The sequence below is a fragment of the Balaenoptera musculus genome, chromosome 10 (assembly GCF_009873245.2).
Source record: "Balaenoptera musculus isolate JJ_BM4_2016_0621 chromosome 10, mBalMus1.pri.v3, whole genome shotgun sequence".
NCBI lineage: Eukaryota > Metazoa > Chordata > Mammalia > Artiodactyla > Balaenopteridae > Balaenoptera > Balaenoptera musculus.
Genome location: NC_045794.1, coordinates 99,247,723 through 99,261,857, shown reverse-complemented (window position 1 = coordinate 99,261,857; position 14,135 = coordinate 99,247,723). Strand labels below are relative to the sequence as shown.

General features: G+C 50.5%; 1 protein-coding gene across 1 annotated transcript in view; it reads right to left on the bottom strand.

The window, feature by feature from the left end:
* The window catches only part of SAMM50 (SAMM50 sorting and assembly machinery component), a 31,078-nt gene extending 17,427 nt beyond the window's left edge, over window positions 1-13,651 (bottom strand). Inside the window, exons 1-9 of the mRNA XM_036866261.1 lie at window positions 13,454-13,651; window positions 9,134-9,244; window positions 7,960-8,061; window positions 7,065-7,152; window positions 4,054-4,160; window positions 3,436-3,566; window positions 3,111-3,198; window positions 594-722; window positions 21-92 (exon numbers count right to left, since the gene is read on the bottom strand). Coding sequence (XP_036722156.1) covers window positions 21-92; window positions 594-722; window positions 3,111-3,198; window positions 3,436-3,566; window positions 4,054-4,160; window positions 7,065-7,152; window positions 7,960-8,061; window positions 9,134-9,244; window positions 13,454-13,474 — 849 coding nt within the window. The 5' untranslated portion in view covers window positions 13,475-13,651. The remainder of the gene's footprint in view (window positions 1-20; window positions 93-593; window positions 723-3,110; window positions 3,199-3,435; window positions 3,567-4,053; window positions 4,161-7,064; window positions 7,153-7,959; window positions 8,062-9,133; window positions 9,245-13,453) is intronic.
* Between the last annotated feature and the right edge of the window lie 484 nt (window positions 13,652-14,135).

The following is a 14,135-nucleotide window of genomic DNA, read 5'->3' as shown; positions in this document are numbered from 1 at the left end:
CACAGGGGAAGGAATACTACCTGGTTAACCTTCAGCAAAGCACCTCTTCTCGGTAAGATGGAAGGGTTCCGAGAGTCGATGACCATCGCGTGCTGAAAGAAATGCGGATCAGGGGCGTCTGCGCTTCAAACAGGCCTCTGACACGACACCAGACACCCACTGGGCACTAACTGTATGCCAGGCATTGTGCTGAGCACTCCATAACTCTTCTGCCGCTTAATCTTTACGGAAACCCCATGTTACGTGTGAGGGACCTGGGAGAGTCGGGGAAACAAGTCACATCCATTGGGTGGGCAATTCCAACCCCATCACCGGCTTCGTTCTCTCAGGGAGCTCGACACCCTGACCAAAGTCAACTCAGCCAGCTCCCAACTAAAATGCCACAGTCAGCTCTTACGCACACCACTGCCCGTTACCTCTGATGTTACTTAGAAAAAATGACATGAGGTTGTGTCCAGAAATTCAAAGTGACCAGGGGGCACCATTTTAGTCACCCAAACTGTGACGCTTCTCCATCCCTCCCGATGGAGGTGAAGGCTCTTCTCCCAACTTACGGCACGGCTGCATCAAAGTATCTACACACCTGCCCTTACCGAGAGAGATGACTTCAGCGAGTGCCCGCTCTCTTTTCGGACGGCAAAAGACACTGTCCTGGCAAGGCAGCCCAGCTCTCGCCACACGCCCTCCCACTTGACAGTGTGGCTGGTCTTCCAAATGGGAAACTGCAGGCAAACACAGGAAACCATCAGCCTTCCGTGCTGTGCAGACAGGGGGCCGTCCCAAATCAGGTCCTGGGATGGGGCATCACTAAATGGACGGACTAAAAGCTAACACACAGTGTTTTTAATGATGGATGGGAGACCGGAAGAGACGAAGGGAAGCTGGGGAAGGAGGGAACAGAGCAGGCAGGCAGGAGGGAGGAGGGGAGACAGCCATGGCCGCAATCAAAGGGAAAAACTGTACGAGGGGCAGGGCTGTGCTCTGGGTGAGGAGACCGGGTCGCCCGTCTGAAAGCCGCACGCAGCTTTGTAACTGACTGGTTTCTTTTCCAGTCTAAGACCATCGGACACACACCCCACCGGCTGTCTGCAGCCAGGAGGGACGACCCAGATGACCCACATCAGCCCCTGGAGAAGAGCCAGGAGACAAGGTTACACGTGAGTGAAGAGCTTCCTCCCTGCAGCCAGAGGCCTGAGCCAAGTGAACGCTGGGGTCCGGGCAAGTGGGACCTGCCTCTTGGCCTGACCCTCTTCCCTCGAAGCCAAGCCAGCCTGTCTTAGATTTCCGTCTTAGAGACATGCCCAGGTTGGTTTTGAACAGCGAATGACGTAGTTTGGTGGCCTTGGGAAGGACAACAGTGATGCAACCCTTACAAGGGAGCCAGGTCACGTCACAGTCCCCAGAGGGAGTCCCACGCTGGGCATTCTCGTGGCACTCAGGCCCAGACAGCCCACGTGGCTTCCACGGTGACAACGTGGGGCCACTACCTCAGCACGATTCCTTGTGAAGCCGCCGCGAGGCACCGGGCCAGGCCCTGGGGAGGCAGACGGTGGGAGGGCAGGCCTGCCCAGCCGCCTTTTCTGCACTGAGGGCCCCGAGATTCAGCTACTTTCCCAATGCCTGTGGGAGGGGGAGAGCTGACCTAAAGCCTTCCTCCCTCCCTTATAAGGCGGCTCTTAACGGGAGAAACACTACTGCTCAGAGGAGACACATCTGTGTCTCTGGATTCCCGGCAGGAGGACGAGGCAGGGCCCAGATGACGCCGCTGGGCTTGCGTAGCGAGCACCTACTTGGTGCACACCCCGAGGACACACACGAGGAGGATGCGGTCCTCTCCTCCGCAGCCTCTGCTCTCAACGGCAGGGCTGCAGCTGCAGGAGCTCCAGCCCTTGCGTCCCTTTGCCTGCCCTCCCTCGCGGCCTATTCCAACACTCTGACGTCCTGCATCTCTATCCCGTGTGGACAAACAAGGTGTTTCTACTCTCCTGAGGATCTGCTCTGTAAAAAAGGCTTAAAAGAAAGAGATAAAAGGGGACTCGGGAGAGAAAGGTGGGGAGAAACCTCCCACCCTGTTGGTAGCCTCTGCGTCCTGCGGGAGGGCAGGGCTGGAGAGAAGAGCATCTGCCAGGGTGTTGGCTGCCGCGTCCCCAGCACTGGGCAGGAGGGTCTGAGGGCAACTCCCTGCACATGGAGAAGGGCGGCCACACCGAGGTGAGAATGGACATGCGTCTCCATACTGAGCTGCGCCCTCCTGGCTACCTCGGAGCACTCAGAGTTTTCATGACTTTGGGCTGCAAGGGTAAGAAGCATGAGTGGCTGATGCGTCTCGAGTGCCCACAGGGGGCCGAGCGCACAGCAGGAGGCAAGCCTGGGCAGGGACTTGGGACTCCCAGACCACAGTCACGGGGCGGGGGCGACGAGGGGCGTGCTGAGACAGCTTCCTGGGCCCCGTTCCTGGTGATGCTCACTCAGCAGGTCACTCGGGACCACGAATTTGCAGGTGAGCCCGAGGCTGCTGGTCTAAAGACTTGGGGAACTACTGTTATACGGGATTGCGTCTCAAGGTCTTTCCTCGTTAACTAAAGCCTAGAACGGGTCGGGAGGAATAAGGATGAGCTAGAAAGGAAGGAAAAAAAGAGCAGCGCTCATCGTAAAGCCAAGAAACGGTCAAACGACAGTAATTCCATGTGCTGCATCCTGCTAGACGTCAACTAACTGTAAACCAATGATGAAAGCATCCAGTAACCTGAAGTAACTTTCACTGGCTGTCAGGTTTCGATCTTAGCAGGTACAAGGAAGGACAAACAGATGGTGTCCCAGGAAGTCAGGAGCAGGGAAGAAATTTGACCGGGTCAAAGGAGCTGCCGCCATGGAGATTAGCCACTCTCTGGCCCCGGCACGTGCACCTGGCTAGTGAAGAGGTGCCCGGCCGGCAGGGCAGAGGACAGAGGGCGACCCCAGCAGCAGTGCCTGAGGCTCCGAGCATCAGACCACACAGTGGCTGCGCGTGCCTGGCCCCGCCCCCGCTTGCCGTCTTCGGGAATCAATCAATCAACAGACTCCTTGGTCCCACTCAAGTGTCCGAAGGGAAGGACTAAAAAGCTACTTACGCTGTACTCGGCTGATAATCCTCTGTCTGTCTCCCGGAGTGAGCTCCAAGGGAACTGTCCCGTAACTTTATATAAGTTTACAGAGAAACTAGGAGACAATGGGACAGAGCTTTAAAAGCTGAAACAGTGATTATAACTTGTACACATTTAAATCAACAGATTTAAAAATATACTTCAGGGGTTCATCTTCATGAGGAAATCTACTGGCTTGTTGTAACACTGTAGAAGGGTCAGCTGATTCTGCAAAGTTTCTTTTCACAAACAAGCCACCTATTTTAACTTTTAAACAAGGCCACTGAACTCAATGATCTGTTGGGCTTCCTACTTTCTTTCGAAGTTTCCAGGCTGTGGTTTGAAGAAGGACAGGCCATACGAAGTTTCTTTTGTTCCATAGGAAAACTGAAAAGTCACCTTTTCTGCACGGCCTAGAAGATTAGGGAGTTTGAGGCCAAGTACCTAGGAGGAAAAAAAAAATAGCAGGGGTTTAAATGGAAGGAATGATAACTGTTTAGAAAGACTGTGTGAGCTAAGGGACTCACTCAAAAACAGAACAAAAATGTAGATGCGGGTCTGCCTTTCATTTGTGATTGCTCTTCTTCCTTCAAGCTTGCCTCTGCTGAGTGCACACACCTAGTGAATTCTAGAAGGCTACACCTGCTAACTGTGAAGCTCAGAGAAATCAACTCTATGGGTTTGGAGTTTAGGGGAATTTCCACAGGAAACTATTAATATAAACATGTGATATCCCCACATCATTCCCAAACAATCCACATTTATAACATAGCATGTTATAATCAACTCTAAGAAGATTAATGAGAACCATGGGATAGTTTACAAATGAAGATTGAGGGGCATGAAAGAGTTCCGAGACTACCATCAGTCATGTTTTCAAAGCTCACAACTGAAAGTTCCACTGTTAGGAAGGGAAAAACCTGTATCTCACCATGCTGCCTTCGTTGTTCCCAACCATGGTGTTATAACTGCCCGTTAATCTCCTTAATTCAGTTACTTCAAAGGTAACGTCTAACCCGTTGGGAAGCGCATTGTCACCTAATAAGTGAAAAAGATGAAACAATTAAGACAGCTCAAGTATGCAGTTTTATGTTTGGTCCCACTGCTGTAAATGACAAAACGCTTGGGTTTAAAGCCCAAGAACACGCCCACACAAAATCCCATTACACCTCGACGCCAAAAACCTGGGTCTGGTTTCCGTGGTGGAAGATACCAAAAACGGACTTTGCTGCAAGGAATAAGCAGCAGCAGCATTACTTAAACACACGTTAGTTACATTATTTGCCAAACGTACTTGTTCCCCTACTAGTGAGGTCCTTGAGAATACCTGGGGCCTCAATTCAGCTGACATTAAAACGTGGAATTCTTGTGACAAGAGGGGCTCTAGGAACCCTGGCGGAGAAGCAACAAGTCGACACAGATGGAGGAGGTGGATCTTCCTGTCCTTCCTCCAGCCGGGGGCGTGGTGCCTGAGTTCAGTGCAGCTACCCTTCAGCCACTGCGGGCCCTGGGGGGCAGGGGAGCAGGGCTGAGTGCTGCAGGGGCCTGGGCGCCCCTCAGAAAGGTCGGGGCTGACCCTGCGACCCTGGCTGGACACCAGCCGCATCTGGGAGCTGTCAAGACTCACAGACGCCCAGGCACTGGCTCCCAAACACTCAGATTCAGCTGGTCTAGGGTGGAGCCCTGGCGCCACTTTTTTTTTTAATTAGCAGACTTTACTGTTTAGAGTGGGTTTAGGTTTATAGAAAAACTGAGCATAAGGTTCTCACCCCCTCACACACATTTCCCCTCTCATTCAGTCTGCACTAGTGGTGCGTCTGTTACAACTGATGAACTAACAGTGAGACGTTACTACTAACTAAAGTGTGACTCACACTAAGCTTCATTCTCGGCGTTGCACATTCTAGGTGTTTGACAAATGGATGGCGTCCATTCTTTTTTAAAAGCTCCCGGGTAATTCTAAAGGCAGCCAGGGCGGAGAACCACTGACAGAAGTGGACCAGCTGACCACGTACACGTCACATTTACGACAGACAGGAGAGCACTGAAACTAAATGCCACCCACAAGACTTGCCACCAAGCAAGCCCTCCGGCACAGCAGCAAGGGCCACTCTGTCATGCGTTTGTTCAACCAGGGGCAAGTCGCTTAAACCTCTCTGAGCCTGTTTCCTTAGCTGAAAAATGTTTTTTTCTGAAAGAATAACCATGACACTTCACCAGGTTTTTGTAAGGCCCCAACTGGGTGTGCAGAAACCCTCCCCGCGGAGCCCAGCACAGACACTTCTGTTATTACCACCGCGACTCCGAGGGGGCAGAGACAGCCGGTGGTCTCCCAGCACCCCTTCTCCCCACGTACCAGTCCAGCGGGTCTCATGCTTCAGCACTCATCAGTCACCTGCAGGGCCCGCTGTGCCAGACGGCTTCAGTGGGATGTGCCTTTCTGCCAGGTCCCCAGGAGAGCAGAGCTGCTGGTTGGGGGTGCACTTTGAGAACCATGGTTCTCATCGTAATTGAATCCTCGCGTCTTGGCTGGGTCTGTGGCCACACAGACTTGACTTCCCAGCCTGCCCTGTAGCTCCATGTGGCCGTGGGATGAGAGGGGAGTATCGTGTACAACACCTGGGACAGGTGCTCATGGAGAGTGGTGTGCCCTTTCACCCTTCCTTCCTCCTTCCTGAGGCTGGAATGGTGCTCAGCCACCCCAGGGACCAGGGGACCCTAGAGACAGTGAAGTGACAAGCACCAGGAGAAAACCACACCAGCCCCAGGTGACCTCAGGGAGCAGAGCTGTGACGACACCAGCCCCAGTTGGTGGTCTCCCATCTGTCATGGAAAGAGATCTCTTTTGCCTAAGCCACTGGTATTTGGTGTCTCTGTTAGTCACAGATGAATCTATATTCCAGAGGATAGAAATCCCTTTCATTTATATAGTATTTTATATTTTTGCAAGCACTTTCATATACTGTTTCATTTTTATCTTCTCAAAACTATCTTCCACTCAATCCTGTAAGAGTTCACTTGTTCCTTGATTCATTCCAAATATGTATTTTTCAACGGACATCTACTCAACTCAGCATGAAGTCCGCGGCCACATAGTAAGCCCTCCACGACCCAGTCTCCTGATCATTTTCCTGCCTTACCTCTCATCACGCTCCTTCCCCACATCTGCACGCTGGCTCTACGGAGCCCTGTGGTCCATCCATTGACCCTTTCTCTCTCTGGCCACTGGGCCTATTAAACACTCTCTCTCTCCCTGGAACATTCCTCATCAGCCCTGCTCCCCAAACAGATTCACACACACCTTTTAGGTCTGAGCTTATGTATCACCCCTTCCGGGAAATCTTCTCTGATCCGTCTTTCCCTCCGCCCCACCAGGAGAGGCAAAGTTTCCTCCTCCAGCACCCCCCGCTTAGAGCACAACTTATCAGCTGAACTGTCCTCACTTCTCTGTCTGTCCCCGACTCTCTCCCACTTGACCAGAAGCTCCTTCAGAAGGAGACTATGCCTTGTCTGCTACTGTCTCCCCCGCTGGAAGGGACTCATAAACGAAAGAATAAACACCGACCAAGTGGACAGAATTGCCCAATATCGCACAGCAAACGAGCAAATGAACAAAAACCAAAAGTGAAATCTGACTCCTACTGCCCTCCTCTTTTACCACACATTTAGGCGGAGTCTGCTAAGAGCCCACCCGGACGCCTGCCAGGGCGGCCCATCCCGAAAAGCCTGGCTCTCTCCTTCTCGGAAGGAGGTCCTTCTCGGAGCCCTGGTCCCATCTGGGGGCTCAGACAACAGCATCTTCCAAGTCACCCGTCCTCCCTCGGCCTGACATAAAGATCCAGTTACTTCCCTGAGGCCACAGGTTCTCTCTGCCTGGACACAAGGTGTCTGTGATCCTGGAGGACGGAGGGAATCAAAGAGAAACTGCACCATAATATGCACCTTGACATGTATCGATCAAGACATCCACCTGTCTAAATATTCCCAGACGAAGCAATTTCTCACGGGCTTCGTGCGATCTCCTCATTACCTATAAGAGAAAAAATAATAATAATAAAAATAGAGACTGTATTCCTCTAAGATACAGGAATGTAAATGGTGGCTGTAGCATTTAGGCCAGTGGCTTAGCGTGTGGTGTGAAGTGCTGACCCCTGAGAAGAGAGCCCCACTAAGACCAGACAAGTGAGCCGTTACTTGAGTAAAAAGATTACTTAGTAAAAAGTTACTTTAAGCTTTAAAAAAAAAAATACAGTGTTTTAAAGTGGGAATGGCCGAACACTGCTGAAAGGTCAGGTAAAACGGGGACCGGAAGGACCCAGCTGCACACGGCCTCAGGAAGCTGCTGGCGACTCTGCCCAGGCAGGGAGACGTGGTGCTGAGGGCAGGAGGGCAGAAGGAAGCCACGGAGGAGAGGACGACAGTGCAACCCAGGGAAGACCCCAGTGGATAAACGGAGTAAGGGCCCGAGGAGACGCGAGCGTGCGTAACTAGCCAGAGCCCTCGCCCCGGTCGCTGAGGGCCCTCGAGGGGAAGCGCACTGAGCGCTAACGGGGTGCGGGAAGGTCGGCACCCACCGCCAGCAGCTCCACGGCAGCGCTGGGCCGGCCGTGAGGAACACGGGGAGGGGCCAGCCGCGGGCGGGAGGACAGACACCTCTCCTCCGGGATACGGGCCAAGGCAAACGCACGTCAGTTTGTGGGAGGCTTCTGGGACCCCCTTCGGCGTAGGCGGCAGGTCATCCGCGGGGGCTGGGGCGGGGCACTCAGTGTGTGAGTGCGCAGAGCGTCACGGGAGCTTCAGAAGGGGATGGACAAGGCCAAGCAGAGGGAGTACTTGCCTCGACAAGGTTCTTAGCCTTAAAAACACCTCCAATTTCACACATGATGATGTCATCCTTAGTCCTTCCAAGTCCATCAAAATGCACGTGTTGGACGACCACCTAGACGTGACAAGGGGACGCAGACTACTGAGTACCAGACAGGGCAAGGGATCAGGCGTCGAGGCCAAAGACAAATGTCTGAAATTAGTTCCAAAGATTTTTTTTTTTAATTTAATGATCCACGCTTCTGAGTTCCTCACTGTTTCAAAAAACTGGTCACTTGAACTGACTAGGTCTTTACTTCCTGTGAACGAGATCAACAAGGTCTCTGCAGCCAGGTGACCAAGGACCAGGTCAGTCCTAAACCCAGGCAGGGTGCAGAGGTCCCCTACACATCCTTCCCCAAATGTTCACCAGGCACTGGCCTCTGGATGACGCTGACTGTGACCTGGTTTAGTCACGGCGTGTATTTTGCCAGAGATCTTGTGTGGATTTCAGTATAGCCTGATAAATGCTGGCTCAGAGCCTCTCACCTGCCTATAAATGCTCACTTCATTCATTCATTCATTCAATAAAAAGGCACTGATTACCTATGAACCAAGCATCATTCTGAACACTGAGAACATAGCAGTGAGCAAAACATAAAAATTCCCACCTCTATGGAGATTAGATTCTAAAGGGGAGAGAAATAGGCAACATACACTGTACAGTAGACGGTAGTGAGCAAGAGACAAATCAAGCAGGGATGATGGGAGTGGTAGGGAAACGTATGACTTACAGGTGATCAGAATACTACACTAAGATCTTAATTAAAGAATTAATGAAAAATGTGCTTACATTTCTCCCACTGTATTTAATTTCAAAGGCAACAAAGTTTAGAAAAACTTTTACTCAAGACCCAAGGTCTTTTTTCCGGGAGCAGGGAACAAAGAATAAACTTAAGCATAATCTGAGCTTCTCTTTGAAATACTTCTGGGTTTTTTTTTTGGTAACATAAATTCAAAAATGTGTTTGTTTACACTTCCCACGTAAATAATCACCAAGGAAAAACTATTCCTCTAAAACCAGAAACTATTTCTCCAAGTGTCCAGTCTTTCTAAAATACAGGTTAATCCCTTTATGTTTCCCCAGCGGCTTGTGGAAGCGAGTGTTTCTAGTAACAACTCTATCCAGCCCTCAACAGGATACTCACATCCTTGTTCTCAAGAATTTCCTGTTTAGCTTCAGGTTCAACTTCAACAAATTCAGCTTCTTCTCCTAATGCTCCAAAATCAGGTCCACTGGCTGGAAGAGGCTCCAAACTCTGAAAGGGAGGGAGGAACCACAGATAAATGAACTTATATTAAAAAACAAAAGCTTGGGACTTCCCTGGTGGTACAGTTGGTTAAGAATCTGCCTGCCAATGCAGGGGACACGGGTTTGAGCCCTGGTACGGGAAGATCCCACATGTCACGGAGCAACTAAGCCCGTGCGCCACAACTACTGAGCCTGCACTCTAGAGCCCATGAGCCACAACTACTGAAGCCCGCGCGCCTAGAGCCCGTGCTCCGCAACAAGAGAAGCCACCACAATGAGAAGCCCGCACGTCACAACAAAGAGTAGCCCCCGCTCGCCTCAACTAGAGAAAGCCCACGCGCAGCAATGAAGACCCAACGCAGCCAAATTAAAAAAAACAAAAAAACAAAAGCTTTTAGTTTTGTCTTTAGATGGTGCCCCAGAAAACTCAGGACCGCGGTCCCCTCTGGGGCTGAAGGCAGCAGGGTGGGGGGCACACGGGCAGCATAAGCGGCTGTCGACGCACAGGTGTTAGGCTGGCGCTGACCCCTCGCTGTCCAGAGTATTGTTAATTCATAAAGCAAAGACGAAAACTCATCAGCGAAAGGGTCAGGCACAAACCTACAATGGCTGAACCTAGCTCTGTACACCTGAGGCCCATTTGAAGACCAAAAAAAAAAAAATTTTTTTTTGCTTTCCCATTATAGAAAGTATCCTAATGTTTTTAATCAAAACTGGATACATTCTAGGATAATTACATTAACCAGCCAAATTAGTAAAAAATATGTTTCTGGACTCTGATCATTTGTTTTGGTTCAGAAAGTCTCACACACACACTCAGGGGAACTGCATATACTCATAAAACGGGCCAGCCAGAAAGCGGTCCCTTCCTTCAGTCTGAACTGACATTGTCTCAGAAGCATTCTAGCATCTTCTGAATAAGGATTCTATAATAATAATTACGGAGACATGATAATATAATAGTATGTATAATAATGAATACATCACATTGTATATTTATTACATATATACGGGGATTCCCAGACACTCATGGAAATGGATTCAGAAGGTCTCGTGTGGCACCAGGTGATGGTAGAAACAGGCAACTCTGGGGAAAAGTATGGGAACTAGTATCCGGCTGCTTCCTCACTCCCCGAGTTCTCTACAGATAAGCGCTTCTGAAGTGCACAGGAGCGCCTGACATCTGCAGAATGCGGAGCAGTGGGGACTCGGGCCCCTCTCACCCTCTCCCCGCAATGTTCACCGCCTCTTGTCAGCACATCCTCCATCGTGCCACCGGTCCTCTGGAAAGGTAATGACCTGACAGCGCCATGTCCCCTCTCCCATTCTTGCCCTAAAAGACTCTGACCGTCCTCAAAGGTGCCCTCAGGGGCGAATGCAACTAGATTCCTTAGCAGGGCACATGAGGAACTCCACCATGCGGCCCCCACCTGCTACTCCAGATTCAATCCCCACCACCCCCGACCCTCACCTTTGTGTCTGTGCACACCTGGTTCTCTCCGCCCACGTTAACTACCTGCCTCCCCCGAAAGAGCTGAAAGAACCACCTTCAGTGCCATCTCCTCTGTGAGCCACCCCTGGCTTCTTCGGGAGAATCGGTCCCTCCTTCACAAGACACCTCTTGGAGGAAATTTATGACCTTTACAGGTACTGCTTTTTCTTATTTTTATCTGCCCTGCTATATCAGAAATACTCAAATATTTATGGAATGGGTGAGTGAATGATTTTTTTCTTTTGTTCTCACATTTCATAAATATCTGAGTGCCTACTGTCCCCTAAAGAGCAGGGAATGCAGCCGTGAATAAGACAGAACCAGTCCTTCCCTCAGTGGCTGAAGTGGATTATTTACATAAGTAAAAAGGGAAGATAATGCTGGGCAAAGAAACAGAATTTATTTCACATAATTATCCTTTCATTTTTGTTGTGTAAATATTTTTAAAATGAGATCATTACTATATTTCTCAAAAATATGAACAAATTAAAATAGTAACTTTTTTATGCAACATTTCATGAATATGCTTTCTGTATTTAAGTTTATGTAGCGCAAAAAAGTATATTATAGATGCGCAGATTGTCTATGCAGAGCATATACTATGGTTAGGAATATACGCACATACTCATTCTTCTTAATCTGAATGCTTGACAAATAGACTTTGGGCATAAAGTCTATGCTAAAAAATTTCCACTACGGTTCCTAAAACCTCAAAAGCATGAAACACACCTCACCAAAGACATGCTAGACCCATTTGTACTCTTAAATCTGAAATTTAGACTTTAATTCAAAAGGTGATGTCTTTACAGTTTCACAACTGCACCAAAGTTTGATGTCCTAAATTAACTTTCACTACTAGAGATTCATTCATTCACCAAATATCCACCCACTATGTGACAAGTGCTTACAAGGTCCTCACCCTCACAGAATTTACATTCCAGTGTCTGGGTAAGCATTTAGTGAAATGAATTTAAATAAACATTTGGATCTAGCCTCTAACCTTTAAGCAGATCGGTCTACTAGTGAGTCGACAAATTTTATCGAACGCCACGTGCCAGGCACTAGGCAAGGCAGTGCTAACTGAAGAAATAGGACATGAAATAAATTTAATGAGTTATGAACAGCATCTTTAAAGCGATATAGACTAGAATCAGATAGAAAATACAAGAAAAAATAATAGGTGTCAAGGGTAAATACTGTTTCAGAAAACTTTTGTTTCACATATGCATGAGGGTACTAGATAGCAAATATGGGATGTTTTCTTACTGTGAGTCCTGACCAAAATTCAAACAACACTGGCTAGTGAAATGTAAAGGCCAAATTAAAGAACTGAAATTATTTCTTGTCAATACATTAACCAAAGGAGCAGCAGTTTTAGTGTCAAAGGGGCTTAATAAAAGCAGAGACTTTTTTTCCTGTACTCCTAGCACCTACAACAGTGCCAGGCACAGAGCTAACCATTGGTAAATATTAGTTGAATAAACGAATGAATGCTTACTCTGCCAAGATGCTACAAGGGATGCAAGGCAAGTAAGATGCAGCTCCTACCGTCATCTAGAAACTTAGACTTTAAAAGGATAAGTCAAAAATGCAGAGCTAAAACAGGGCACCAGAGTAGAAATGTCAAGGAGGTTGACAACACATCCAAAATGAGGAAATGAGGAAGGAGAAGGTTTATGTAGGAAGTGACTTGAACTGAGTTCTAAAAGATGGGACTATTTTGCCAGCTGAAGATGGGAGTGGGGGTGAGTGACGAGAGAGGGAGCTCCGCCCAACAGCACGGTCCAAAAAGTGTGTCGTTAGAGGAACGGTGTTTCATTTGCAGGAAGTATCTGGAAATGGAAGTTAAGTCCATTCCCGCACACCAGGCTGAGAAGTCTGTGCTAAATTCTTTTGGGAAACTCCTGAAAACTTCTCAGCAGGGCAACTGAAACAATCCACGTTGTAGAAGAGAAGCTGTGTTGAGGGCTGGGACTCAGGAGATCTGAGTTTTAGAACATTCTGAGGCTCTAACGGTGTGACCTTGGACAAACAGTCACTCTCTGGGTCTCAGTTAAGATTACGATAAAGAGCAGTTGGGCAGCTTGGGTGCCGCGCTAAGCACCCAAGCAGGTGCTTTACGTGTACTGTGTCTTTCAATTCTCCTAACAGCCCGGCGAGTGGGTAATATCACTGCCTCCACTTGAAAAGGAAGAACTAATGCTTAGCGAGGTTCCGTCTTTGCACGGTAACCAAGAGACACGAGGACTCCTAGCTGGGTCTGGGTTGGAAGACACTACTTCGTGCTCTAAGAGTCTAGCAAGACACCTGGAGCGGCTGAGCGGGAGAGATCGGAAAAGGTGACCGGTAAGGAACTAAGACGCCCGAAACCGCTGAGGATAGAAAGAACTTATTCCTCCGCTGCAGGACATCACGGAAAGCCCGAGAGTCCTTTCCGGGCCACTGCCTCGCTAAATAACCTTGGGCAAGTCACGACCCTCCTCTGAGTATGTTTTCTGCTCGGAAGCCTGCGGTACCCGCTGGCGGCATCTCTGCGGCCTCCTCCACCCGGCCCGCGGCGGCCCAGTGCTGGGGCGCTACAGGCGGAGATCCCCGGCCCCGTTCCGCACCGACCTCGGGGCCCTGCAGTCCCCTCACCAGGGCAACCCCGGGCGCAGCCGCGAGGGCGTCCCCCGCGGCGCCCGCCCAGAGGTCACGCAGCCCGCAGGTCGCTGGGCCTCTTACCCTGGCGTGCACTGTCCCCATGGCTCCCCTTCTGGCCGCCGCCTCCCAGAGCTGCCCTGGCCCGACGAAGGCTCGGCGGGTGAGGCAGAGAGCGAGTCTCCGGTAGCGGAGCTACCAGTTGGTGCAACACCCACAAGCTCCCGGACGCGGCTGACTGGGAGCGGCCATCATGTCCCGCCTTCGCCCCGCCTCCTGGCTCACGGTTCCTCCGCTCATTGGTCCTTAAGAATCTATGACCCGGATGTTCACGCCTACGCCGGGAAGCTCTGCGACCTGGAGACCGCCCGAGCGCCGAGCGTTCTGTGGCGCCCGGGAAGCTGCTGGCGCGTGGTGGGGGTGGTTTGCGTGAGGGTCCCGCTGGGAGTGCCGGAGCTGCCCTGGGGGAGACCAGACCAGCTGGTGGGCGCGCCGGGACTTCACTCACGTGTCTCCCTTAACCTTCGTGGCACCTCGGCCCAATGGTGCAGTGCTTGTCCCCGCGCTCTGGCGAAGCGCCGAGGCTCGCCACAGCCGGCTGCAACAGTGGCCTCACCCGGCGTGTGTAGCCGCACAAATCCGGATTGGCGCCCCGCTCCTCTCCTGCTGGCCGCACGGAGCTTTCAAGTCACTGAAACCCCCTGGCTTCAGCCTCCTCATTGGCAAAATGAAGCGACGGTCTTATCTGCTTCGCAGGGATGGATTA